This window comes from Helicoverpa zea, chromosome 29 (assembly GCF_022581195.2).
Source record: "Helicoverpa zea isolate HzStark_Cry1AcR chromosome 29, ilHelZeax1.1, whole genome shotgun sequence".
Classification (NCBI taxonomy): domain Eukaryota; kingdom Metazoa; phylum Arthropoda; class Insecta; order Lepidoptera; family Noctuidae; genus Helicoverpa; species Helicoverpa zea.
The window spans coordinates 3,020,392-3,046,991 of NC_061480.1; the positions used below are offsets into that span (position 1 = coordinate 3,020,392).

Sequence of the window (26,600 nt, forward strand, 5' to 3'; positions counted from 1 at the left end):
AACCGATAACCGTTGGGGTAAACGAGTTCTAGAGTGGAGACCACGCCTCGGCAAACGTAGTGTAGGACGTCCTCAGGCACGGTGGAGTGATGACTTGCGCAAGACGGCTGGCAGGAGCTGGATGCGAGCAGCCGAAAATCGATCTCAGTGGCGTGCACTTGGAGAGGCCTATATCCAGCAGTGGACTGCTATAGGCTGATGATGAGTATAGATTGTATGAATGGTACAAAAAATAAAGGTTGCTGAGGCAACATTATCGATGTCACTTATGTCATTTTCAATTGACAGTTATATTCACGTGTTTACAGATTTTCCGTGCAGCTGAAATGCACATAAATATTTAAAATTGTACGAAAATTAATGAAAAATAACCATGTTGTTATTAGAAGATAAGGAAGTAGACATATTCGTCGCTAGTAAGATAGGTTCTTTTAAACGTAAGTACAGTTTTTCATATTAAAATGGCAAAAAACTAGAGCGATTTTAGTGAAACACGTTGTTTGTTGTTTTATTGGATTCAAAACATGTTATTCGCAATATTTTAATTACTTTTGCTCTCTTTTTTCATTAATGAAGAGAATGGCTGAACATTACTTTCTTATCCTTAAGGTTTTGGGCAAATAATACAACTTTTAATAAATATATCCGATTCGATTAATTGTCGCAATTTAACTGCAAAATAGCCTGAAAAGTGTACTGGTATGCACTTACGGCCAGTTTCTTCATCAAAAGTTAAAGTTAAAGTAATGTCTAAAGTAAAAGTAACGGTCAAATTCGTTTTTTCAAGGCTAAAGTGACAGACAAACTAATAGAAAAATTGAATTTGACCGTTACTTTTACTTTAGACATTACTTTGACTTTTACTTTGGCTTTCAAACTCAAATTCAAACTCAAACTCAAATTTTTTTATTTCAAATAGGCCTATGAAAGCTCTTTCGAAACGTCAAAGTTAGGTGCACGGTTCCAAAGAGTTGGTCTCATGGAGAAGAACCGGCAAGAAACTCCATGGACACTCTTTTTAAAAGAAAATAAAAATAATTACAAACATACAGTTTTCTATCTAGTCCTGAGAATGTTATACAATCCAAATTGAGCTAAAAATGTATTAATAAATTATACAAAATAATTTTAGTGCAATCGTTTATTCGTTTTTAACTTTTGATGAAGAAACTGGCTGTTAGTATACTAGCTAGTATAGTTAAGTATATAAAAACTATATAATTGAAAAGTGGAGCCACTTCAAAAGGGCTCAAACTCAATGTTTTTAACTTTGGATATTACTATTTCGAAGGTTAGTTACACAAAACATATTGTATCGTGTCTGTATGTAGTACTTAGATCAAAAGTAGAACATACTTAATTTTAGTACCTTCACCCAGAGCAGTTCCAGATGAACACCAGTTAAATGAAACTGCTGATAGGTATATAAAAAATGTATTTTAATAATAATTATCAATATTTCCAGATATAAAATACCACACAGACACAACCAAGAACAGTAAGAAGAACACGGAGAACTTAGTTGACATCAAGACATTGCAGAAAGATGAAGGCATCACCCGGCTGGAGTGGGGGAACCCTGAGCAGACAGAAATACTTGTTGGCAGGAAGAATCAACAGGTATAGTTTCTGATAAACTTTTTCATAAAGGTACATGAATGAGTTGCGAGGCTCTAGATCTTGACTATGTGTGTACCAAGTTACACTGACAAACTTATCAACTTTCCCAATTAAAGTACATGTAAAAGCTGTATCAAACTAAAAACATGAAAGCCTAAGCTAGGGTTGTGAAAATTCTTATTTACTCTAACAAAGTTTTATAACTCTTTGTGATAGACTTGGCAGTCTAGTGAAAAGTGATGATTTTTATCAAAAATTAGGTCCATTCTGGCCATTTTCACAGATAAAATAACCCTCTAATCAAGGAAAACAACTATTTACCATAAATTAAAATCTTCAACCTCCTTCACCTTCAACTGTAAACATATTATTTAGGACTTTCTTTAAAAAATATTCAGAAAGCAGGGTTGGACAAAAATAAGTTCTTTTGCTCATTATGTTAAAAAAATGGAGTTTCACTGACTGATTACATAAATAACTATCAACTATGCCAAACATGATGGACTTACTTTGTATTTTATAACTTCTTGCATTATTCCAAGTACACTTGTGCTTACACAAATAAAGTATCCTGTAACTATCTTTAAAATTATATAGCCCTTGAAAACTTTTCAGATCCAAATATACAACACTCTCCAAGGCTTCACGAAGTCCTACACAGCGGACTTCGCTCCCGGTGAAGTGGTGGGGCTCGGCAGAAGTAAGCGTAAGATGTTAGCAGCCGTCTCCAGCGGGGTTGTTAAGATCTGGAGCAAGAAGTCTGAGGAGCTGGTGAACGTGGGGAAGATTGATCGCATGAGGGTCTGTCCTGATGATGATACGGTTTTTGGGACTGGTAAGTGGTGATTATAGCTTTTAACACGCTTATATTAGCTTCACTTGTAACTGTGTATGTAAGAAAATCTTGGAATCTTAATTTGACACACTTCCCGGTCTTCGACTAGGATGAAATTTTGCACACACTCTGAGTTCTGATGACAATACATGACTAGCGTGTTTTTTAAACTATTAATTTTATATATTTTTGTAATTTCATGTAAAAGAATTGAGAATGTTTAGAGGAATGTGTAGTGTTACGCAATTGGATAGGTTAATTAACGAGTGTGTAGGAAGAAGTTTGAAAGTGAAGAAAATGTGACTAGTGAGATGTTTTAAACTACAAATCGGAAATCATTTAAACACGACAAAATTATGTGGTATTTTGTGTCCATAATTCCTGCCACCATTGACAAAACAGCTACAACCAGCTACAGCAAACAAACAAACAGCTAGCTAGAACGAAATAACTTTAAAACGGCTGAGCCGATTGTAATGACCAAACAAACTACCACCTACAAAAGCAGCCATCAACAAAAAAAATACTGCATCCAGACCGGCTTATCTTTAAAAAAATTACAACAATTTTTTTTTTTCAAATAGGTCTATGAGAGCTCATTCGAAACGTCAAACTAGTTGCCAGTTACAACTTTTACAAGTAAACTTATAAGACCCATCTTTAAAAACTATACACAATTTTCAGGCGGAGAAGAGAATGACTTAAAAATCTGGCGCATAGGAGAGCCCCAACCCACCTTCGCAGCCAAGAACTTAGCTCACGACTGGCTGCAGCTGCGGCGGCCGGTGTGGGTGTCGGACCTGGTGTTCCTCCACGGAGAAGGTGGCAGACTGGCTGCATGCTGCTCCAGACATGGTTATGTTAGGTAAGGTTCGGGTATTTCCTCCTTGGTTCCTAAAATACAATAAATACTTTTGTGTGATTGTTGGGGGCCGCTAATCACACTGAATATGGGAAGTAATTTGCACGGGACGCGAGTGAAACCAGTGCAGTGCCGCTCACATAGCAAGCAATTGCAGACATACTGCAACAAATAAATCAGCCATAGATAGATTTTTGTAATGGCTAGGCAATTTTTGCAATCAATGCAACCACAAATTGCACAAAAATATGTAGACGAGCCCTTATTTTTTATTCCCAACCATGTTGGAAACGGTATTACTTACAGCCAGTTTCTTCATCAAAAGTTAAAGCCAAAGTAAAAGTCAAAGTAATGTCTAAAGTAAAAGTAACGGTCAAATTCAATTTTTCTATTAGTTTTGCTGTCACTTTAGCCTTGAAAAAACGAATTTGACCGTTACTTTTACTTTAGACATTACTTTAACTTTAACTTTTAATGAAGAAACTGGCCGTTAGACACGAGTTCTTCAATAATTTATGATTGCTTAATTTACCCACAGGCTATATGACAGCCGTGCTCAAAGGAGGCCGGTTATATGTGTGGACTTCGAGAAAATGGCGGCCACCTGCATCACCAACAGTTTTGATGAACGGTAACATATTACATAGTTATACATATACTTGATTGATTATACTAGGATTATAGCTGAAGAGTTTCGTTTATTTGTTTAAACATGCTAATCTTAGGAATTAATGGACTGATATGATCACTTTTTTAGTGCTAGATATCCCATATATCGAGGAAGGCTATTACTGTTTAAACGGGTGCACAGAATATTTCCCATGGCACGGAGATTAGAACGATTCCTCGATAAATAGACTTTTTATCACTCAAATATTATATTTTTTCAAATCAAACCAGAACTTGCTACCCCATTCTCTGTAAAATTAAAAATTCTTTACCTTTATAATATTAATTAACTTTGCTTAAATTTTAATTCAATTAAACTCAGCTGCATGCAGTTAGACTGGAAGCCGACCCCAACATAGTTGGGAAATGGCTCGGGAGATGATAATGAACTTAGCTAATATTTTTCAAAATTATTTCACATGTTTCAGCCAAGTCCTAGTAGGTTTCGGTCGAGGTCAGCTGCATCAGGTGGACCTTCGCAAAGGCAAGCCGGACCGCGGCTACAAGGGCTGCGTGGGCGCAGTCTCCGACATCAGCGTAGTTAGAGAGAAACGACTTATAGTCAGCTGTAGTTTAGACAGGCATATGAGGGTCCATGATTATAATAGCAAGGAGTTGGTTTATAAGGTGGGTTTTCTTAATAATAGTGTGGTTTTCTTATGTTATTTTATGAAAGTCTAAACGGTTAATTGAATTGCTTAATATTACATTGAAAATGTTGTGCAAAAGTCGCTGAAACTCATTACGGGTCGAGTGGTAGGAAATTCATAACAAATAACGAAGCATTTTTTATTCAATTCCTCAAATATACCTCAAAGTAATTTCTGAAGACTTTGTTACATTAAAATTAAAATATTGTTACATTTTGCATTAAAAAGTTTATTGGATTACATTTACTGAATTGCAAGAACTTTCGTATTTATACCTACAAAGACATCAAACGTTACTATATTGCTACCTCGGTGACGCATTATTCGAATGGTACTTACGTAAAAAAACGATATATAATATATTTGAATTTTCCGCAAAAAATCGAAGCATTCATTCATTTTTTTTTATAATTATTTTTTTCGGAAAAATGTGGGATTTGGGATCAATTTTAAACACTATGTAAAGTGAACTTGTAATAGATATAGAAAGATACTTCGTATACCAAATACCAATTTCATAGAATCTAGAAATCTATTTATGTCTTAATATATCAAAAATGTTAATTACTTTCAAACCATTTTCCAGCAATACTTAACATCGAAACTATCCTGCGTGTTAGTACAAACGGAGAGCTCAACCCCTCTCACTAAAGTGGAGAGTGAGATAAAGGAAGAAGTAGAAGATGTGGTCAAGGTGGAAGCTGATGATGGAGACGACTTGGACCATCTGTTTGAGAACATGGAGACCGTTGGGTATGTTGCTTTATACACTCTTTTGCAAAAAAAATGCGAAATCTTGGTTTTCAGGAGTTTACGCCTATTTCAAAGTGTTTTAATAAGTGTAATATGTTTGTAGCATCAAAAGGGTTAGCCAAGCATGCGTGAGAGAGTATTCTAACTTTGAATTTCGTAGAATTGCTAAGAAACTGGTTAAACCTTGTTTTGGAATTATTCCTGGTAGAAAGTTCGTAGGCATTTTAAGAAGTTTTTGACGTGATTTTCAGAAAACTGATAATGCAGTTTTAATAAATGACTAATGTACCTGTCTATTACATCAAAACATTTTTTATATTACACCCGCGTCCCGTGGGATCTACTGCCCGTACCGGGATAAAATATAGCCTATGTTACTCGGGAAGAGTGTAGCGCCCCAACAGTGAAAGAATTTTTCAAATCATTTCTGGAGTTTCGAGCCTGTCTGTCCTTTAGTTAAAAGTCCCAGTCCAGAGAGTCTGCCCCTGACCATGGATGCTGTAAAGAATCCGAAACGTCTGGGTAAAATAATATTCATATAACCGCGATAAAATCCGTAAAAGTAGTTTTATTTAAATGTCTTATATTCATGTATTTATTTTTTATGTTAATTCCAGTGAGAAACCAAAAAGGCCCAAACAGGCGGATATAGAAGAGTTGCCAGCTAAGAAAATCAAGCCCTCATCTGACGGTTGTACGGATGGTGACATTGAAGAAAATACTGAGGATGCTATTAAGAAATTATTGAAGAGCACTGAAAAGCTGAAACGTAAGAGAGATCAGAAGAAACGGGAGAAGAAAGCTAAGAGTGTGTTCCATAATGCGTAGAAATAAAGTTTTTAGTACAAATGGTGGCTGTTTTATTTATTCACTAGCTTCTGTTGGCGGTTTTAACCGTGTTGTTGGTTACTGGAAGTACTTGGTTTCTGGTTTACAACATAGCTTTTGGCACCCGGTGTTAGTGTATGTAACTTTCCGGCAGTGAAATATTTTCTTCAAATTGGAGGTAGTTTCAAAGTACTGTAGGAGACAACAAACCTCTATATGAGGTGAAAATAACTATGTCCTTTTCCTGGATCTAAGCTACCCTCTAATTTTCAGATTAATCAGGCCAGCCGGTCACCCGTGGTGGCATAAGCAAGGGAATTAGGGATTCATTTTTATGTAGCATGTTGCGATATAAATAAGGCGATTTATACTAGATTAAAGCCCCCAGTACACGTTGGCCTGTGTTGGGCCAAGCTTTGCAATGCACAAATGTAGGCCACGATCAAATGGTGTTTACACATTGGCGCATGGCTCATTGCTGCCTGGCAAGTCACTTGCGATGGACGTCGAGGTAGTTAAGGCTGCGGCTGTTTATTTGTATACTACACTACTATATTTATACTATACTGTACTACTATATTTATATTATACTACACTACTTTATTTATTGTTATACGCAGCACAAAAGTGTACTATCCTCAGCGGCCGGTGACGAACTAAACATTGGCCGAATGTGTAAACACCACACGCCAAGCTGGGCCACGATTCCTTTGATGTGTGCCCAAAAAACCGACAACTCGCCGAATGCGCGCCAACCTTGACAAATGTCCGCCAACCTGCACCAATACCCCGTGTACACATTGGTGATGGCGTGTATTGGCCGCACTTGGGCCAACGTGTACTGGGGCCTTAAAATACACAAAATACAAATATCCTATCACAAAAAGTCGTCCAACGTATAGAGTATCGAACAGGAATATCGACAGTCGATGACTCGACCCAATTCATCGATATATACCCCCCACACCCAATCACTGTCAATGTCAGTGTCAAATATATTTTTTATCAAGGAATTGTATGAAAACAAAAAACAGTAAAAAATTCCAAAAATAAGCTTTTTTTCATGTTTTACGTATTAAGTATTGCAAATTAATATCTTAGCTATTATTTCCTTAACTAAAATAGTTTAGTTTTAGTGTAAAAACCATGAATTTCTCAGAAATTTGTCGGACTTGTTTGAAGAACAATAAAAATGGTTTAACTCCAATTTTTCTCTCTGAAGACGCTCAAAATATGTTACCAGGACTACTTTTATCGTGTACAGGAGTTCAGGTAAATATGACACTCATTTAACTACGAATAAATCTTTAGTTACCTGACTTTTCAGTAATTTATAATACGTCTATTCAGCATTTTTGCAATTCTATTTAACAGTAGTTATAAAATTAATTTAACATGTATGTAATAACTTTAGGGCAAAACTTAAATGTTTTTAATCAATTATGTAGGTCTTTTAATGAAATATGTAATACCCAATTTCAAAATACATGTGTAGGTATGGAAATTATTGAATAATATAAGAAAACATGTAGTCTTGACGTTTTACTTAAAAGCTCAGTTTAAAATAAAATGCTGCTAAAAATCAATGTAAATATAATAATAACAATTATTTTAAGCATTAGTTTATTTACTTTGACTACTTAAATGGAGAAAAGACATTTCCAATATGTTCACAATTTTTTTCAGATAAAATACAATGATGGTTTACCACAAAACATGTGTAAAAACTGCATGAACAATTTTAACAATAATTTAAAGTTTCGCAAACAATGCAAGCAAGCTGAAACATTACTTCTAAAGATAAAAACTGAAAACTACACCAATAAGGATGAAACTTTAGTCAAATCACACAATTATACTGAAGAACAAGAAGATTCCAATCTTAAATCAGAATTAAAAAGTATTAAATTGGAACCCACAGACACCAAATTTGAAAACAAACCTTTAAAATTATATTTACAACACACTGAAAGTATTAACATTTCAGAAATTAATGAAAACACTGTATTCAATGAAGATAATTTTACCGAAGACACTGTATTCAAAACTGAACAAAATATTGACAATGAAACACAATATATTACTAACAAAAAATGTACTGATGTACCGTACATAGTCACGGACGCAGTAACGGACAAAACTACTCGTGTTATATGTAAACTTTGTACTAAAGAGTTGTCGATCCGGAGTATAGATGCTCATATGATGCGGAGACACCCTGGGGCGGACGAGAGGAAGGTGCGGTGCGAGCTCTGTGATAAGTACGTGATGAGGAACAAGATGAATAGGCATCGGGTTATGATGCATGGAAGTGCTGGTGTTAAATGTGGAGTAAGTATTTTTCCACCCTATTAATATTCATCATCATCTAAGCTTCTTCCCAACTGTTTAGGCTTCCAGTGTAAACAGATACAGCTGAGTACCAGTACTTAACAAGGAGTGACTGCCTTTCTGACCTCCTGAACACAGTTACCCGAGAAACCCTACACCCCTTGGTCAGATTGGTTGCCACCTTCATATCCTATCAATATTATTAATGCGAAAGTTGCTTTTTCAGAATGTGGATGTTTATGATAAAACTACTGAATGGATTTTGATGAAACTTGGCAGTGAAATAACTTATCAGTATAGCATTATGTCCTACTAAATCAGACAGACTATAAGTATATTTTTCTAAATTTTTTCAGTATTGTAAATCAGAGTTTAATAGCAAAGAACAGCTCTTGGATCACGTGGAGTCATGCACAGCTAAAGTCAGGAAGAGGAAGATCAATGAATCTGTAAGTACGTTGATATAAACACCGTGGGAAATACCTCTTGTACCGGGATATGATATAGCCTATGTTACTCGGGAAGAGTGTAGCGCCCCAACAGTGGAAGAATTTTTCTAATTGGTTCAATAGTTCTGGAGTCTTCACAACAAACAATAATGTTTCTTAGTTTTTAATAGTAGTAAGTAGTTTTTGCGTCAAAGCGCTCCAGACTTTACTTAAAACAGTTTGTACTGAGGGCTCTACATCTCGCAGCCGGTTAAAAGCCGGGTGGAGTCGCCGGCAATATCTAATGTGGAGAACTGTAGTGATATAGTAAAATTATTATTATTTGTTACAGGGCAGAACGATGGCGGAATGTGATATATGTAAGATGAAGATGCAGAGAGCTAGCTTGAACAAACATAAGGCCGTCACACACGCTGGCTTGAGACCTGTCTGTGAGGTATATGACTATATAAACTTAACTAGCTTCCCCTAGCGGTTTATCCGCTTTCTGAGCGAAATACTTCCTGCAAGCGGATAAAAGAAATCTTTTTAGGCTCTAGAATTTGTGTTTATTAATTTTGGTTTTGTTATTTTTTTGTGAAACCGCAACAGATATATACTTTAGAATTAGTCAGCTCTTGTTTTATCAGTAAGGGAGTATATTGTATGACTTTGGAGTCGCTTCAAAACTAAAACATCTGAATTCAGAACCTCCTCCTTTTTGGTAAGTCGGTGAAAAAATCTTCCACACACATTTATACCTACTGAACAGGTTAGGCCAAAAATCAACAAACTGACTTTAATATTCCTCTTTTTCAGCACTGCGGCAAGAGTTTTGGAAACAAGTTTCGTTTGAACGAGCACTACAGAGCCAAACATGGATACGAAAAGTTCCAGTGCGGGACATGCGAGTTCCAGAGTGCTGGCATTGTGGCTATGCGGGTATGTACTGATTATATATTATTACTACTGATTAAAAGTCGTGGTGGCCTAGTGGGTAAAGAACCAACCTCTCGATTATGAGGGTGTAGGTTCGATTCTATTTCAGGCAAGTACCGATGCAACTTAAGTTTGTATGTACTTTCTAAGTATACCTTAGACACCATTGACTGTGTTTCCGTTGGCACGATAAACTGTAGTGGGGGCTGTCATTTGGACATCTTTGGCAGTCGTTACGGGTAGTCAGAATACAAGTCTGAATACCAGTCTTACCGTTTTATAACTGGGTTGAGGAGGTGAGACAGGCAGTCGCTGCTTGTGGCACACTGGTACTCAGCTGCATCCGGTTTAATTAGACTAGAAGTCGACCCCAACATAGTTGAAAGAAGGCTATGCAGATGATGTTTGTAAATCTAGGAGGTACACAACTAAATTAGAATAATTTTCTTGCATTGTTCCTTGATAGACGACTATTTACAATAATTGATAATCAAGATTCTTAAAGTAACAAATTATAATAATTTCTGATTAGAATCACGAGCGTCGTCATCGCGGCGAGAAGCCGTTTGTGTGCGAGTCGTGCGGCGCCGACTTCCACGCCGCCTACCTGCTCATGCAGCATCGACACTCGCATAACACTGACAAGCTCGTTAAGGTATGTAATTTATTAATATAGTTCAGTAAAACAACTTCCGGCGACCTTTATAAGGTCGTCTGTCCACCTCGTTGGTGGACGTCCTACGCTGCGCTTGCTAGTCCGTAGTCTCCACTCCAGCACTTTTCGACGATGCAGGTCGCTTCCAACAGGTATCTGTGGAGATCTAAGGGGGAGGCCTATGTTCAGCAGTGGACGTCCTATGCCTGAGATGATGATGATGAAAACAACTTGACTTCATTTCAAAGTGTTAAAGTTACTTATTAGAAATTCTTCTTTCAGCTTTTTTAGGATTCCGTACCCAAAGGGTAAAACGGGACCCTATTGTTTTCGCCTCCTCTGTCCGCCCATCCGTCTGTCACTAGGCTGTATCTCATGAACCGTGATAGTTAGAGAGCTGAAATTCACAGATGATGTATTTCTGTTGCCGCTATAACAACAAATAATGAAAACTAGAATTAAATAAATATTTTAGGCTCCCATACAACAACCGTAATTTTTATGTCCGTTTTAAAAAACATGGTACGGGACCCTTCGTGCGCGAGTCCGACTCAGGCTCACCGTAGGCTTCAGCCTTTGAAGATCAAAGATGTTTCAAATTGTATGGAGCCTCTGCCCACCTTTATAATTTGAAAAATAATTTATTTTTCCTTTGTTTAGCTGTAAAACACAAAAATATATGGGTACATTGAGATTGCCACACGACAAAAAACGGACGTTAATTTTAATACATATTGTTTAAGCTATGTATTATCAAGCTCCATCAAGTTCAATTCAGTAGATTTAGCGTCAGCAAACATACAAAGTATATATTTTTTCTTTTTCAGTGTGATCTCTGCCCATCCCGTTTCAAAGCTCGCGACAACTTGCACATGCACAAACTGACATGCCACAGCAAGTCGCGATACACCTGCACCGTATGTGCACGACGCTACAAGTGCCGCTACTACGCCGTCAGACACGCGAGACTCGTCCATGCTGCTGCCGACCCCGCTCGCATCGTCCAGCCGGCTGAACAGTAGCCCGGAGTTACTGATATATACTGTGCATCAGAGTGAACATTGATAAAAAAAATACTAATGACGGCGTCCAAGCCCATTGCATATGCTAAAGCAGAAAGAGATCAGCTGCGCTGCGCAGGGCATATTATAGTGCACGAGCATTTACTCATAGCGCGATGCGACGAGAGATCACAAGCACCACCGACATTAACGTGCTATTTATTATTAGTGATCAGTAATGTGACGTAAGTGGTACCTATAACTAAAGTGTGCAAAAGTGATAAATATACATAAGTAAAAGAAGTGTAAAATATATGAAAGATAACTCTAGTGTCGTGAAGAAGTGATATGACTCTTTATAATTCAATCAAAGTTGCATACGTTTTTATTGTGAAATGTTGTAGTTACATAATGACAAAAATGGCATGGTGCATTTTAGGTATTTTTCCAGCTTTGTAAAAATTATATAGTATTTAAGAAAAATCGTCTCTACTCAAAAAGTACAGGTTGTGTTTATGTAAAAACTAAATATAATAATTCAAAAATGTACATAGCATTAGTATGTAAAATGTAATGTAAATATCAGGAGCTCGTAATAGCGGATCGATCGATTGAGCAACTTGTCATGACGAGTTCCTCCGTGTATCAGAAGGCACGTTAAACTGCAGGTCCCGGCTGTCATTGAACATCCTTGGCAGTCGTTACGGGTAGTCAGAAGCCAGTAAGTCTGACGCCTGTCTAACCAAGGGTTGCGTGAGTAACAGGGTTGAAATCAGATAGGGCAGTCGCTCCTTGTGGCACACTGGTACTCAGCTGCGTCCGGTTAGACTGGAAGCCGACACCAACATAGTTGGGAAAAGGCTCGACAGATTGATATAAATAATAGTTTTAAGTTTTTAGTAAATAAAACAATGAATCACTTACAAAATGCTATCTTTTATTCAAATTACACATTGTGAACATTAAATAGCTCCTTCCAAATAATAATAATATAAAAATAATAATCATTGCTATTATATTTTAATAATATACACGAAATAGTTGTAAAGAAATATAACTCAGGCTGCCGATATCACAACTAAATGTTTTTGAACAATATTCACTAAAAACATACAAACAACCAAATTGAGAACCTCCTTTTTGGGAAGTCGGTTAGAAACTGATACCTTTGGCAGTATTCTCCGAGTTGAAAAATCTATAATTTTGAGCGATTTTTGAATTGAAAATATTTTAAATCTATCTATATAAATAAAAATGAATTGTTGTTCGTTAGTCTGATTAAAACTCGAGAACGGCTGGGCCGATTGAGCTGATTTTGGTTTTAAAATGTTTGTAGAGGTCCAGGGAAGGTTTACCTAAACGATACGAAGTTCGCGGGATCAGCTAGTAATAAATAAAAATATTGCATGCATTTGTTGATTTTTTAAATTTATTTAATTAAGTATGTTATGCTATTGTCTATCTATAACAATGTGCTCCAGGATTTTGGCATAAGTATGTACCTACTTATATTTTCAATTCAAAAATCATTGAAAACTTTGATATCAAACTTCTTATCGACTGCATTTTGTTCAATAAGCTGCCAAAACGACTTAATACGTTTTTAATCAATATAATATTTTATATTGACAGAAATAGCCAACTACAAAGTCTGTGTTTATTTGCAATCACCTCAAACTACTGAGCTAATTTTGATGCTGTTCCCACCAATAGATCGAGGGATTACTGAGAAAGGTTTGTATATTATATAGTTTTATGTTCGTAATCTTTATCATTATGAATTAATTTCAGCATAAAGTTGAATTGATGCGAGTGAAACCGTAGGAAACAGTGAAATTTATTGTATTGCTATTTTTGCCAATATAAACTTCAAAATAAATGCTTCAATCAGAGTATTATACATTTTTCGCACCTATGTTCATATTGTGACTGTCAAACTGATAAAAAGACGCTATCAAAATTATAATATGAATCGCAAATAGTACGCTCAAGTTTACATTTATTAAAAAAAAAAAACTTTGTAATTTGTCGTTTTAAGCCCAGATTCTATCAAAAAATATTTTTAAACAACCAATAGAATTTCGTTATTTAAATATTCAGTAGTTTCCCTTTTTTTGGGAAATCATCAAATGTCGGCTCCCGCTGTGGTGCAGCGCTCGGGAGTGTCAGACTCTTACTGACTAAACCCGCCATGTTCCTTCTTAAGCCCGCCATGTACTAGCGCCGCGGTAATGAGCGCGAACAATCCCGCAGCCCGCTCAATAGTATATAGATTCAGCAACCCCAGTGGGTTTAAATCACTAACAGTCTGACACTCCCTCACGCTGCTAACCCACAGCGGGAGGAGTCATTTGATGATTTATCATAAAAAAGTCGATATTAACTTGAGCCGTTTTTAAGAATTAGTCAAAAGTAAGTTGGTTATAAAATATATTTTACTTTGACTCACTTTGACCATCTATTATGAATGACCAGATAAAGTGATTATTATCACATTTTCTACACAATTTGGGTATTGTATATAATGACCAGTCATTATGTATAATATTTATTTAATCACTATGGCTAGATGGCTGTAACATATATCTATGAGCGGAAAATTCTATTGGTTGGTAAAAAACTTCGCTTTGGTAAAGTCTGTACGAATAACGTCATTGTAGTTTTAAAAAATCAATAGTTAAAAATACATTTTGTTCTAAGTTTTAGCAATAAACATTTTTATATGATATGTCCAAATAAATTATTCAATGAAATATACAAAATAGTTCTCCCTACTTCCTAGTAGGAGAGACCGAAGCGAGATTAACATTACATAGTTTCAATACAAAATAGTTGCCAACAATTAAAAAAAAACATTTCTAAATACTGTAAAAAGCGTTGCGACAGCGATTTGTAACTGCGACTAAACGCAGCGACAAAAAAATCGCAAGCGAACGCAACAGCTGCATTTTCGGCCGTAAAGGCTACAAACAGCTAAGTTATCAATACATACAATTATATATAATTTATTAAAATCTTCCGATTACATGGTTTTTCAGTTATTTTTTAAATAAATTACGTACAGTATGCGTTTACCCTCATTTTATTACATTCCTAATGTATCTACGTATACAAATGCTTTTTCTTCTGTGCCCCTAAATACATGATCCTACCACGGAGGAAGGAAAGATAGCGGAGATCGCATAAGGCAGGTAGGTCACGCGCCTTCTTGTAGCTCAAGCAACGTGCGGTAGCCGGGATCACTTACTACAATTAACGAGGCGTTCGGGCTTCTTGTCTAATCAAAACCAATCTGTCAAAGACTGGTCTTGATTGGTTGATGATTTTATTTAGAAAATAATGCTGCGCTAGTAACGTTCGTCGTCACTCGCCCCGCATGTTGTCGCGCTACTTTCTTAGGAGACTTTGCGTTATGACATCTCCGCTAGTCATTTTGTTCTCCATGGTCAAATCTCATTCGTTATTAAAAAAATAAAATGGTACATTAGAAAAAAATCTGTAGTTAGAAATTGGTAAAGTATATTTACTTTTACTGCAAGTGATTGATTAATCATGATTTTTAGTGATCCGTATAGAAGTTAGACTGGAAGACGACCCCAGCATAGTTGGGGAAAAACTAATAATGATGATGCTGCTTTAAAATCATTGTCTTAAATCATCACTTTTTAGATAATTGCAAATTTTTACCAAAAAAAAATTGAATCGATCATTTTCTTCATAATTTTTATTCACTAGATCAGATAATTAGCTGAAGTAAATATATTGTACCAATCTCTGAATAGTAACACAGATTCATACATAACCGTCTGACCGTCGCGAACTAATAATAAAATAATGGCGTCCACGGTCGATTTCAGCCACGGCGGCTGTTCTCATATAAGGAGATTAGCCAGCTGCGCAGGACATATTATAGTGCAGGCACATTAGCTTGTATTGCGGTGCACTCAGTATTCCTTCACTCTTTGCCCGCGATGGGACGGCAACCCGACACCACCGGAGAGAGATCACAAGCACCACCGATATTAACGTGCTCTCCGATGCACGGAACTAATATTACAGTATAAACGTTTAATTTCACGAATGTGTGTTGGTGTATATGCACATAGTGTGAATGTGTCGGTGGCTGCACTGTATGTATACAAAATAACAGATAGACAGAATATTGGGATCGGCTGTTAGTCGCGACGGTCGATAAAACAACGGGCTTGAAACAATATTTGTAAAATAATTTTACTGCAATGTGTAATATTTATTTTTGTTGTTTTTAAGACGATTTTTCAATAGTTAGTTACCTTCCTACCTACCTTCAAGACCGAACTTCAAAAATATTTTGAAAAACCTTCTCTTTTTTGGGAGGTCGGTTGAAAAGTAATATTTGTCTGTTTTTTTTTTCCTTTTTAACATGTACCCACACAAATATATAGTACACATTGCAAAGTTTTTTTTATTCAAACAAAACAAAAAACGTATATCCCTTCTAGTACAAGCATAGAACCACAATTAATTTCATATATAAATACGTACATATATGATGGCTTATGGCCGAAAATCTCATACTTTCACTCTAATCCTATTGGTCAATCAAATGTATTGCCGTCTCACTTTTATATAGAACAACAGACAGAGATGCAATGCTATTTTGACAGCTGTCAATTTTTTTTCAAAAACTCAAAAAAAGGTTTAGTTTTTTTAAAGTAAATATAATCCATTTAAGTAGGCTCTTAACTGGTAAAAGTCTTGATATTACTTTTTATTTGAAAACTCAGTTTAAAAATAATATACGGTTAAAAAACAATGTAAATACAATAATATGTTGGTGTCGGCTTCCAGTCTAACCGGATGCAGCTGAGTACCAGTGTGCCACAAGGAGCGACTGCCTATCTGACCTCCTCAACACAGTTACCCGAGCAAACCAATAGCCCTTGGTAAGACTGGTTGTCAGACTTACTGGCTTCTGACTACCCGTAACTACTGTCAAAGATGTTCAATGATTTGTTGAATATGTATTTGTGTAACATCCTATCAAGATTTTTACCTTTATTTTAGTACCTACTCAAATAGAGTATATAGTCTTAACACATTAAAAAATATATATCTGACTTTGTCATTCTCACTGGGTTGGAAAAAGACGACAATACAATTTTCGACCAATAGAATCAAAGTATTTTTAGTGCCAATTTGTTTATAATAAATGACACTAAGAGCCAATTACACCATTTAACTATAACGATAACTAAACCATAACCAGCCGTATACTTGCTTACGTCATATCAGCGATTTGACAACTGAAAATGGTTCGGTTATCGTAATAGTTAAATGGTGTTACTGTTTTAATATATTACTTAGCGTAGTTTTATCGTTTTTTATTTAATATTATTACACTTTTTAGAGATAAGAACGAGTGGTAGTGATTTTAATTCCCATTTTCACTTACGACATAAACGTGTGTATTTTCACGTTCAATTTTCAAAGAAAACAGTTGTATTAAGAAAAACTGATATTTACGTGAACTTGAGCGTCATAAAACTTAAATTAATATGGCCGTCGTTTTGCAATTTTACTAATTTCACAGTTTGTATGCATGTAATATTGATTGATCTCTGAAACCAATTTTGATGTTATTGAGAAATAATTTAGTAGTAATTTTTTATGTGAAATGATGATGAATGAAATTACATATAACTGATGTCGCCCGCGTCCCGTGGTAGCCACTGTCCGTACAGGGATAAAGTATAGCCTATGTTACTCGGGAAGAGTGTAGCGAACCAACAGTGAAAGAGTTTTCACACACAAGAGTTTTACATTTTCAAATGGGTTCGGAGTAGTTTCGGAGCCTTTACAAATCAACAAAAAAATCCTCTTCATTATATTAGTCGTCGTCTTTATCATCGGATAAAAAGTCACCAGCGTTCCTCGATAAATGAGCTATCTACTGAACTGGCACAGGAAGATATTTTCAAAACGATTTAGTAGTTCCCGGGTTTAGCGGGTTTAAGCAAACTCTTCAGTTTTGTAATATTAGTACCTAAACAAAAAGCATTACCATCTTTTTGTTTCGACAATCGGTTAAAACAGGGTGTTTAAATTATTGCCACTCTCGTTCCTATCTCTAAAAAGTGTATTATTTTAGTTTTTTAAGTTATATATAGGGTGTTACAATTAGATATTTACACTTAAACTAATAATATACATAAGACTAAAATTATATGGCGGTCTAGTATCATGATTAGCTTTACCGTGGGCTGCGACTGGCCGCCGACTTCCAGACTTCAAAAAATCTTGAAGTCGCTTTTCGACATTGAGTTACAATTGTTAACACTATTTCAGTTTTAGACATCGACTTCCAGACTTAAAAAATGGAAGTCGTTTTTGAGACATTTGTGCAGTTATGGCGGATACATTTCAGTAATTGGGTATAAAAATATGTAGGTATACAACTTATACCTGATATTTTTTATATAAAATAATAGTGCTTATTCAAACAATTTACTGATTTCTCAAAAAACATGCGAATTGAGAACCCCCTTTTTAGAAAGTCGATTAAAAATTAACAATTTGAAATACAATACTGAAATTCTCAAAATAACACATTTGCATACCTATTTTTATACACAAAAACCGTCATATTTTATCAAAATGTTCATTTCTTCAACAATAAATTAATTAAAAAGCCTATAGTACCGTTTTAAATACCTTCTTTACCCAGCTGCGTCAGAAGTCAGCCGCATCCTCTAAGACGTATCGAATAATATAATATATTATATACGTCACGATTTTTGGCAGTTTTCAGAGGGCACACCTCAAAATACGCTCCTGGAATTAAAAAAAAAAAAACATTATATTAGTATTTAAAAATAGTTGGTAAAGAATCAACCTCTCAAGTATGAATGTAGGTTCGATTCCAAGTACCAATGCAACTTTTCTAAGTTTGAATGTACTTTCTAAGTATATCTTGGACACCAATGACTGTGTTTCGGATAGCACGTTAAACTGTAGGTCCCGGCTGTCATTGAACATCTTTGGTAGTCAAAATCAAAGTTTCAAGAACGGCTGAACCTTGGATGACAAAGGTGGGTAAGCAGCTTAGAACATGGAGAAGGACATAGGATTTTGATCTGCATTCGGATACGGGAGGGTCAAAAAGGCAGTGGGTGAAACGGCCAGTAGATACACACCGTTATAGGAAGAGCACGGGCCGGTCCGGCTCGGGCACGGGCTCGGGCGCGGCGGAGGAGGAGGAGGAGGTGGACTGGCGCTGCTACAGTAGATACACACCGTTATAGGAAGAGCACGGGCCGGTCCGGCTCGGGCACGGGCTCGGGCGCGGCGGAGGAGGAGGAGGAGGTGGACTGGCGCTGCTACAGTAGATACACACCGTTATAGGAAGAGCACGGGCCGGTCCGGCTCGGGCACGGGCTCGGGCGCGGCGGAGGAGGAGGAGGAGGTGGACTGGCGCTGCTACAGTAGATACACACCGTTATAGGAAGAGCACGGGCCGGTCCGGCTCGGGCACGGGCTCGGGCGCGGCGGAGGAGGAGGAGGAGGTGGACTGGCGCTGCTACAGTAGATACACACCGTTATAGGAAGAGCACGGGCCGGTCCGGCTCGGGCACGGGCTCGGGCGCGGCGGAGGAGGAGGAGGAGGTGGACTTGCGCTCGGGCTCCCGCTCCTTGGCCGTGAGGCGCTCGGAGCCGCCGCTGGAGCCCCCGCTGCCCGACACCACGCTCTCCTCGCGGTTGTAGCTGGAACAACACATTCATCATTATTAATCCTACTAAAACACATTTACATGAGGATCGTGAGAACTACTCATGACCAATTTCCCTTATGTGCTCTTTTATGTACTTGAATTCCTATTATAAACTACCTTATTTACTCTTTTATGTACAACTCTTACACATAACCCCATGTACATCATCATCATCCTCCTGCCCTTATCCCAATGTTATTTGTGGTCCCCGCAGCATGTTTTCTCCTTCCGTCATCTCACAAGTGACATTCTTCATAGCCATGTCGACTTCTATCATATGCGTTTACCGCCCCATTAAATATTTGCTCCTATATGACCTAGTGTTTCACCCCATATAACCTAGTATTTCACCCACATATAACCTAGTATTTCGCCCACATATAACCTAGTATTTCACCCACATAATAATATAACCTAGTATTTCACCCACATATAACCTAGTATTTCAACCCCATTGAATCTAATGTTTCACCCCCATTCAACCTAGCGTTTCACCCACATTTTACCCAGTTTTTGCCCCCCTTAATATCAGAGCACCCTGTATAACATGTGTACGACTCCCCCTTAATATCAGAGCACCCTGTATAACATGTGTACGACTCACCCATATACAGTGTGTTCGCTGTTGACGCAGGAGGAGTACTTGAAGGGTATCGGCTGGTAGCCGTACGAGCCCGCGTACGGCATGTAGCCGGGACCCATTATGCTGGAACAAATACGATTAATATTAATGTTGTAACACCCTTTTTTATCGTCCCACTGCTGGGCAGCAGCCTCCTCTCACACGGAGAAGGATTGAGCATTAATCACCGCGCTTGCTCAATGGGGGTTGGTGATTTCACACTTTAGAGTCCAGGTTTCTTCAAGATGTTTTCCTTCACCTTTTTATCAGCCGTGTACTTTAAACTTTGGTTTGGGTAATTCAAACTAGATAGGTCTACGTAATATTCTTCTGCATTTAGTAAAATTACTAGCCAAAACTTACTTGAGAAGTTGAAAGACCTAAACCTAAAAGATTTGACTGTCAAACATGGAACGCTACTAAATCGTAGACCACACATACTGCGAACATTTTACATAAAAATTTGACGTTTTGTCATCGGTCGGGTTATACCCGCCATCTGTTGTTATTTGTACACGTTTTGGCTCACGGCTCGGCGAATAGGGTATAGGTGCAACTTACTTGGGGTTAGGCAGCGGCGCGAGAGTGTCACTCAGCACACTGTCCGCGTCAGTCCCGCGCAGGCGCAGCGCCGCCAGCTGCGCGCACAGCTCGCCCGCCACGTAGTAGCACTGCTCCGAGAACGTTATCTTGTTCACCGTGTGACGGATGAAGCCCGCCTGGGAACAATAAAACAAATATAAATACAGGCCAAAGTAGGCTGAAAATCATCACTTTTCGAAAGTCAAATTTATATAAGACAGTCCCCAAAACACTCTCACCAAATTCACCTAGTTTTTCTGCCCATATTCAACCTAGTGTTTAGACCTTAATTTTGCTCTCAAATGACTCAATATTTTTTATTTTTCGTCCCCATTAGACTTAGTGTTTCGCCCACATTTAACATAGTTATATTATAGTGTATCGCCCTTATTTATCCCAGTGTTTCACCCTCCCATTATCCTAGTATTTCGCCCCAATCTAACCTAGTGTTTCACCCCAAATTAACCTAGTGTTTCTTCCCCATGTAACCTGATGTTTTGCCCATTTAACTTAGTATTTTGCCCCTAGTGCTTAGTCACTATTTAACCTAGTACCTCTATATTGCCCCTGTAATACCTAGTGTTTCGCCCCTATATTACTTAGTATTTTACCCCTATTGCTTAGTTACTATTTCTAGGACCTAGTGTTCGCCCCGTTCGTCGATCCCACAGTGCCTAAAGACAAAAGTCTTCAATCAGTGCGTCCTACCTGTCATGACTTACGGAGCCGAAACGTGGACACTGACGGTACGGCTGGTCCACAAGTTCAAAGTCGCTCAGCGGGCTATGGAAAGAGCTATGCTCGGCGTTTCTCTGAGGGATCGCATCAGAAATGAGGTAATCCGTCAGAGAACCAAGGTCATCGACATAGCCTACCGAATCAGCAAGCTGAAGTGGCAGTGGGCTGGCCATATTAGCCGAAGAACCGATAACCGTTGGGGTAAACGAGTTCTAGAGTGGAGACCACGCCTCGGCAAACGTAGTGTAGGACGTCCTCAGGCACGGTGGAGTGATGACTTGCGCAAGACGGCTGGCAGGAGCTGGATGCGAGAAGCCGAAAATAGATCTCAGTGGCGTGCACTTGGAGAGGCCTATGTCCAGCAGTGGACTGCGATAGGCTGATGATGATGATGATGATGATGAGTGTTCGCCCCCACCTAAGTGTTTAGCCCACATGTAATCTCATATTTCGCCCCCATTTAACCTCATATTTCGCCCCCATTTAACCTCATATTTCGCCCCCATTTAACCTCATATTTCGCCCCCATTTAATCTCATATTTCGCCCCCATTTAACCTCATATTTTGCCCCCATTTAACCTCATATTTCGCCCCCATTTAACCTCATATTTCGCCCCCATTTAATCTCATATTTCGCCCCCATTTAACCTCATATTTCGCCCCCATTTAACCTCATATTTCGCCCCCATTTTTCCTAATGTTTGACTCCTCCTCACCTTGAGCATGTGCGAGGCGTACTTCCTGGCGTCGCGTCGGTCCGCGATGCCGGCGACGTGCTGCAGGATCCAGTCCACCACGTCGGCGCCGATGAACGCGTTCGGTATAGTTATTTTGAGCCACATGCGGTCGCGGATTTCTAGGCCTGGGGGAATAAATAGTTACGGAATATTATTACCCATTTTAAGAAAAAAAAAAAAATTTTGTTACTAGTAATTGCCCGCTGTTTCACCCGTGTCTCAGGGGAAATTCTATCCGTACCGGGATAAAATATAGCCTATGTTACTTGGAAAGAGTGTAGCTAAATTTTTATTTCATATCGGATCTCTAGTTTCAAAACTTTTGGAGAAGTTGCTAAGAAATCAAACGCAATAGCCTCGAGCAAGAATAAAGACGAAAAATAAATGTAGTAGGCAAAAAATATTGGACACCTTTTTATTTTTATAATTTGTAATATTTTACGAAACAGTGACATCATACGAAAATTGAACGTCCTGTATCTTCGTTATTTTAATTTTCAGGTGTAGAATTTAAGAACTTTAAAATACATAAAACGTAATAAATACTTAAAAACTCACCCGATTCAGGCCTCAGCATAGCCCTAACCACAATAGCCATGTCCATATTGACAGAGAGCTGGGGCTCCAACGCTCCCGCCGGCAGCGTCGACGCGTCCGAAGCCCCGCGCTCCGATACTGACGATACCGGGAGCGCGGAGAGCGATGGAGGGGGCGGCGGGTAGGCCTCGCGTAGGGCTTGGGTGTGAGCTACCCATGCGCCTGGAAAAAGAAAATTTTATTTATTTAAAGAACTAAAAACAAGTTTTATTGCGTATGTAAGGATGCATATACACAACGACAAGATAAAAATGATATATATAATAAATATGCGTTTTAAAACGCGCAATACGGCTCTCGGTCAACATAATGCTGCTAGCCGAAACGAGACGGAGTCCCACGATGGTTTACTAAGTATTTAAGTCTTTAAGTATTTAGTTAAGTGTGGCCCTTTTTTATGGGAAATTATCAAATGCCGGTTCCCGCTGTGGGTGTAGCATTAGGGAGTATCAGACTCTTACGCGATCTAACACTGAAAGATTTTGTTTCAAAAACTTACAGTTGGTCCTGCTTGTAATCTCACTACTCATTTTGTGTCCTGCACGACTGGCTGATCTCCTTATATGAGAACAGTCAACAATCGATTAGGGAGCCGTTATTACAGATTTATAGGTTACTGACCTGGATCAATAGGCCTCACAGGCTCTGTTCTAGGAATAGTGAAGTACCCCTTAGGGTTGGGGTCCCAGCACTTGGCGACCACCAGCTTGATGGGCCCCGGCTTCTGCACCACCTCGCGGAGCACGCGCACCGCCTCATCATTCGTCATGTCTTCAAAGTTCACGTCGTTCACCTGGAATTTTACAAGTTTTTATTAGACAAAACAATTTGGGCATTTAAAGATAGTTTTAAATTATGACATGTAGTCAGAAGCCAGTAAGTCTGACAACCAGTCTAACCAAGGGGTATTGGGTTTCCCGGATAACTGTGTTGAGGAGGTCAGATAGGCAGTCGCTTCTTGTAAAGCGGTCCGGTTAGACATGAAGCCGACTCCAACATAGTTGGGAAAAAGGCTCGAAGGATGATGATTAAAGATAGTTTTAAATTATGACATGTTTCCTGCAGTTTCAGCTGATTCCTGTGGTGAATACCTTCTTCCTGCACCTTGTTAATTTAAACTACATAAATAGTAGCTTCCGCCCGCGGCTTCGCCCGAATCGCGTTCGGTTATATCGCGTTGACGAGAGAACTCTTCAAAAGCCCGGGATAAAAACTATCCTATGTTCTTTCTCAAAGTCAACTCTATCTCCATACCAAATTTTATTTAATTCAGTTCAGTGGTTTAGACGAGAAAGCGTGACAGACAGAGTTACCTTCGCATATATAATATTAGTAGGAATTTGGTGTTTAAAGCTTAATTTCTTAAGCTGCTATGCTAAGCTTCTCATTAAGCTGAACTGTATAAAATAATTTGTTAGAGACAGTCAAATACAATTTCTTGGGTTTCTAAATATTGCAACATGTTCCCTTCAGTTGCAGCTGTATACTGAGGCATCTACTTCCCGCACCTGGATAATTTATTGATATAAACCTTTATTTCTTAACTACTTCTTTAATTAATAGATTGATGAAATTGGAATTTAAAATAAATGTCCGAATTATTCAAAATAAACTACTTCTCAAGTAGCCTAGGTCTTTTCTCTGGCTCTAGTCTATCTGTGTATGGATAGACAGATATACTATCTCTTAATAACAGTAGACAGTAATTAAAAATATGGTATTTAATTGTTTATGCTAATGTAGAATTCCTTTGGTATATGTTGTGCTAATGTTAGGCTATATTACTGACAAGTTTCTTTGTTTTAGAGTGAAAGAATGAAAACAGGCATATTTCATTATAAAACAATAAGTAGAATTTTATTAAGAATGCATGCAGTTGTATTATGTTGATGAATTTCATATCATTATACTTTTAGTTTTACCAGATAGTGTCCAGATTATATGATTGATTTGAATTAGCTATCATTTAGACATACATATTTGTCACTTTACATAATTTAGACTGGGTATATTACATTTTATAATATGTCACCACTTCCTGTGTGTTTTTGGGAATGAGTAGAGGAACAATATCCATCTATACTTATAAATAAACAGGAATCAATTTTTGTTTGTTAATGCTTCAAAACTCCTGAACCGATTTGAAAAATTCTTCCATTGTTGGAAAGCTAGACTATCTCTGATTAATATGGGCTATATTTTATCCAGGTATGAGAAGAATTTCCCACAGAATGCAGGGAAGGGAAGGGAAACTGGGGGCAGCAGCTAGTCCTACTTTATATCCATATGATATTGATGATGACCTTAGATACTCTCGGCCTTACTACAAAAACTTTAACCCCTGTTTTACACTTGTCTAATAAAATTTTGGCTGCAAAATGAACTGTATGTCAACGTCATAATTTGACATTTTTTTAGACAAGGCATAAACTGACGTTTAAAAGTTTTTGTGGTAAGACGGAGTATGTTTTTCTCATAGATATATCTAGAAATATTGTCTAACTATAAGGAACCATTATACATACATACTTTATAACTTATCATTTACAATGTCATATGTTTTTTGTATACACAATTATAAATTCTACTCTACATAACACATTGATCATCTGCCTAGCCTTTTCCCAACTAAGTTCGGGTTGGCTGCCAGTCTAACTGGATGCACTTGAGTAGCTATCTGACCTCTTCAAACCCAGTTACCCGGACACCACTATACTCCTTGATAAGACTGGTTTTCGAATTTGTAGCTTTTGAGTGCTCTCCACAAATCATACCTTCCAAAACATGATCCAAATCATACATTCCTGTTATGACAAAGATGGTCACCCATCCACAGAACAACTTTGACAATAATTAATTTGGACTAGAGTTTATCCAAGACAAGAGTCAAATATAAAGTAAATAATACTATAATAAGTAAACACACCTGTAATATCATGTCTCCCGGCTCTATCCTCCCATCCAGAGCCACAGCACCTCCTTTCATAATGCTGCCAACATATATTCCACCGTCTCCACCCTTATTTGACTGGCCAACTATAGATATACCCAGGAAATTCACAGTATCCATGTTCAGAGTCACCGTGATAATGTGCATAGACATCGTAGAGTCAGTTATAGATGAATAGGAGGAGGTTCTAGACATGACTTGCGGCCTCTTTCGTCTCCTTTGTGGCCTTTTACGAGAACTCACTTGCAGGTGAGAAACACTGCTGCATTCAGTCAGGGCTCGGTCTACGGAGGCGTTAGTGTGCCTCCCAGTCGTCGTGGTGATTTCTGACTGGCTGTCGAACAAACTTGTGGAGTCTAAGTCAGAACTGAGCACGGAAGCTGTCTCGTATTCCAACCCATGGTTGCCATATTTTGAGTGGCCGTTTATCCGTAATCCACGGTATTTATACTTGTCGCAGGACGCTCTGTGGCCGGGACGGGAGCTGATGGTGCTGTCCGTATCGGTGCAGGTGTCCCGGGTGACGGGCGCCGGAGCCCCGTGAGTTTGTTTGCCTTTCCCTGCATTGCTATCAGTACACTGTGAAGCTCCGTCCGAAGGGTTCGAGCCCTCGGCAGACACTAGCCACGACACTACACGACCGTTAAAACACGGTAAATGAGCGTTATCGTCAACAATTTCCTCTTTAACAACACCGAAATCATCGTCCATGGATTTAAAGAAAAACTTATAGTTCGGTCGATTCAACTGGTTTTTGAAGTCCAACAAAGTCACTTTCTCCGGTGAGATAGGTATTTTCACTAGGTACGGCGTTTCTTCATCGTCTATGTAATAAATAACTTTCGTCTCCTCCATTTTTAATGCATTTATTTATTGAATAACAACACCCTTACGATCTATAAATATCGGTCGCCATCACAAATATGGCGATAAATATAGTACCGCTATTCGGCACCGCGGGGAGCTGCTGTCGCTTTCTTTTATCACTACGTTCGGATACACACACAAAACTAAAAAAAACCGTAACCGGAAAGAAAACATGGAGGTCCAT

At 38.1% G+C, this 26,600-nt stretch overlaps 3 protein-coding genes across 4 annotated transcripts; 2 read left to right on the forward strand and 1 right to left on the reverse strand.

Annotated features, from left to right (window-relative positions):
* Positions 1–271: 271 nt before the first annotated feature.
* Positions 272–6,234, forward strand: LOC124644262 (WD repeat-containing protein 74). Its single transcript, XM_047183520.1, has 8 exons — positions 272–437; positions 1,466–1,620; positions 2,236–2,455; positions 3,140–3,320; positions 3,856–3,948; positions 4,415–4,613; positions 5,223–5,389; positions 6,007–6,234. Exons 1-8 carry the CDS (start codon positions 374–376, stop codon positions 6,215–6,217), a joined length of 1,290 nt encoding a protein of 429 aa, XP_047039476.1. The 5' UTR covers positions 272–373; the 3' UTR covers positions 6,218–6,234.
* Positions 6,235–7,216: 982 nt separating this feature from the next.
* On the forward strand, positions 7,217–11,860 carry LOC124643981 (zinc finger protein 501-like). 2 transcript variants are annotated; one of them, XM_047183128.1, is made up of 7 exons: positions 7,217–7,489; positions 7,904–8,548; positions 8,905–8,997; positions 9,329–9,433; positions 9,796–9,918; positions 10,448–10,570; positions 11,398–11,860. In XM_047183128.1, the coding sequence occupies exons 1-7, from the start codon at positions 7,364–7,366 to the stop codon at positions 11,590–11,592; spliced, it is 1,410 nt and encodes a 469-aa protein (XP_047039084.1). In that variant the 5' UTR covers positions 7,217–7,363; the 3' UTR covers positions 11,593–11,860. The 2 variants fall into 2 exon arrangements, with proteins under 2 accessions (XP_047039084.1, XP_047039085.1); XM_047183129.1 differs by lacking the exon at positions 10,448–10,570.
* A 627-nt stretch (positions 11,861–12,487) lies between these two features.
* LOC124643980 (segment polarity protein dishevelled homolog DVL-3) lies at positions 12,488–26,498 on the reverse strand. The gene is made up of 8 exons (XM_047183127.1): positions 25,526–26,498; positions 23,221–23,392; positions 22,561–22,761; positions 21,982–22,127; positions 20,506–20,663; positions 19,927–20,028; positions 19,147–19,314; positions 12,488–18,384 (listed from the first exon to the last, which is right to left on the reverse strand). The coding sequence occupies exons 1-7, from the start codon at positions 26,402–26,404 to the stop codon at positions 19,149–19,151; spliced, it is 1,824 nt and encodes a 607-aa protein (XP_047039083.1). The 5' UTR covers positions 26,405–26,498; the 3' UTR covers positions 12,488–18,384; positions 19,147–19,148.
* Between the last annotated feature and the right edge of the window lie 102 nt (positions 26,499–26,600).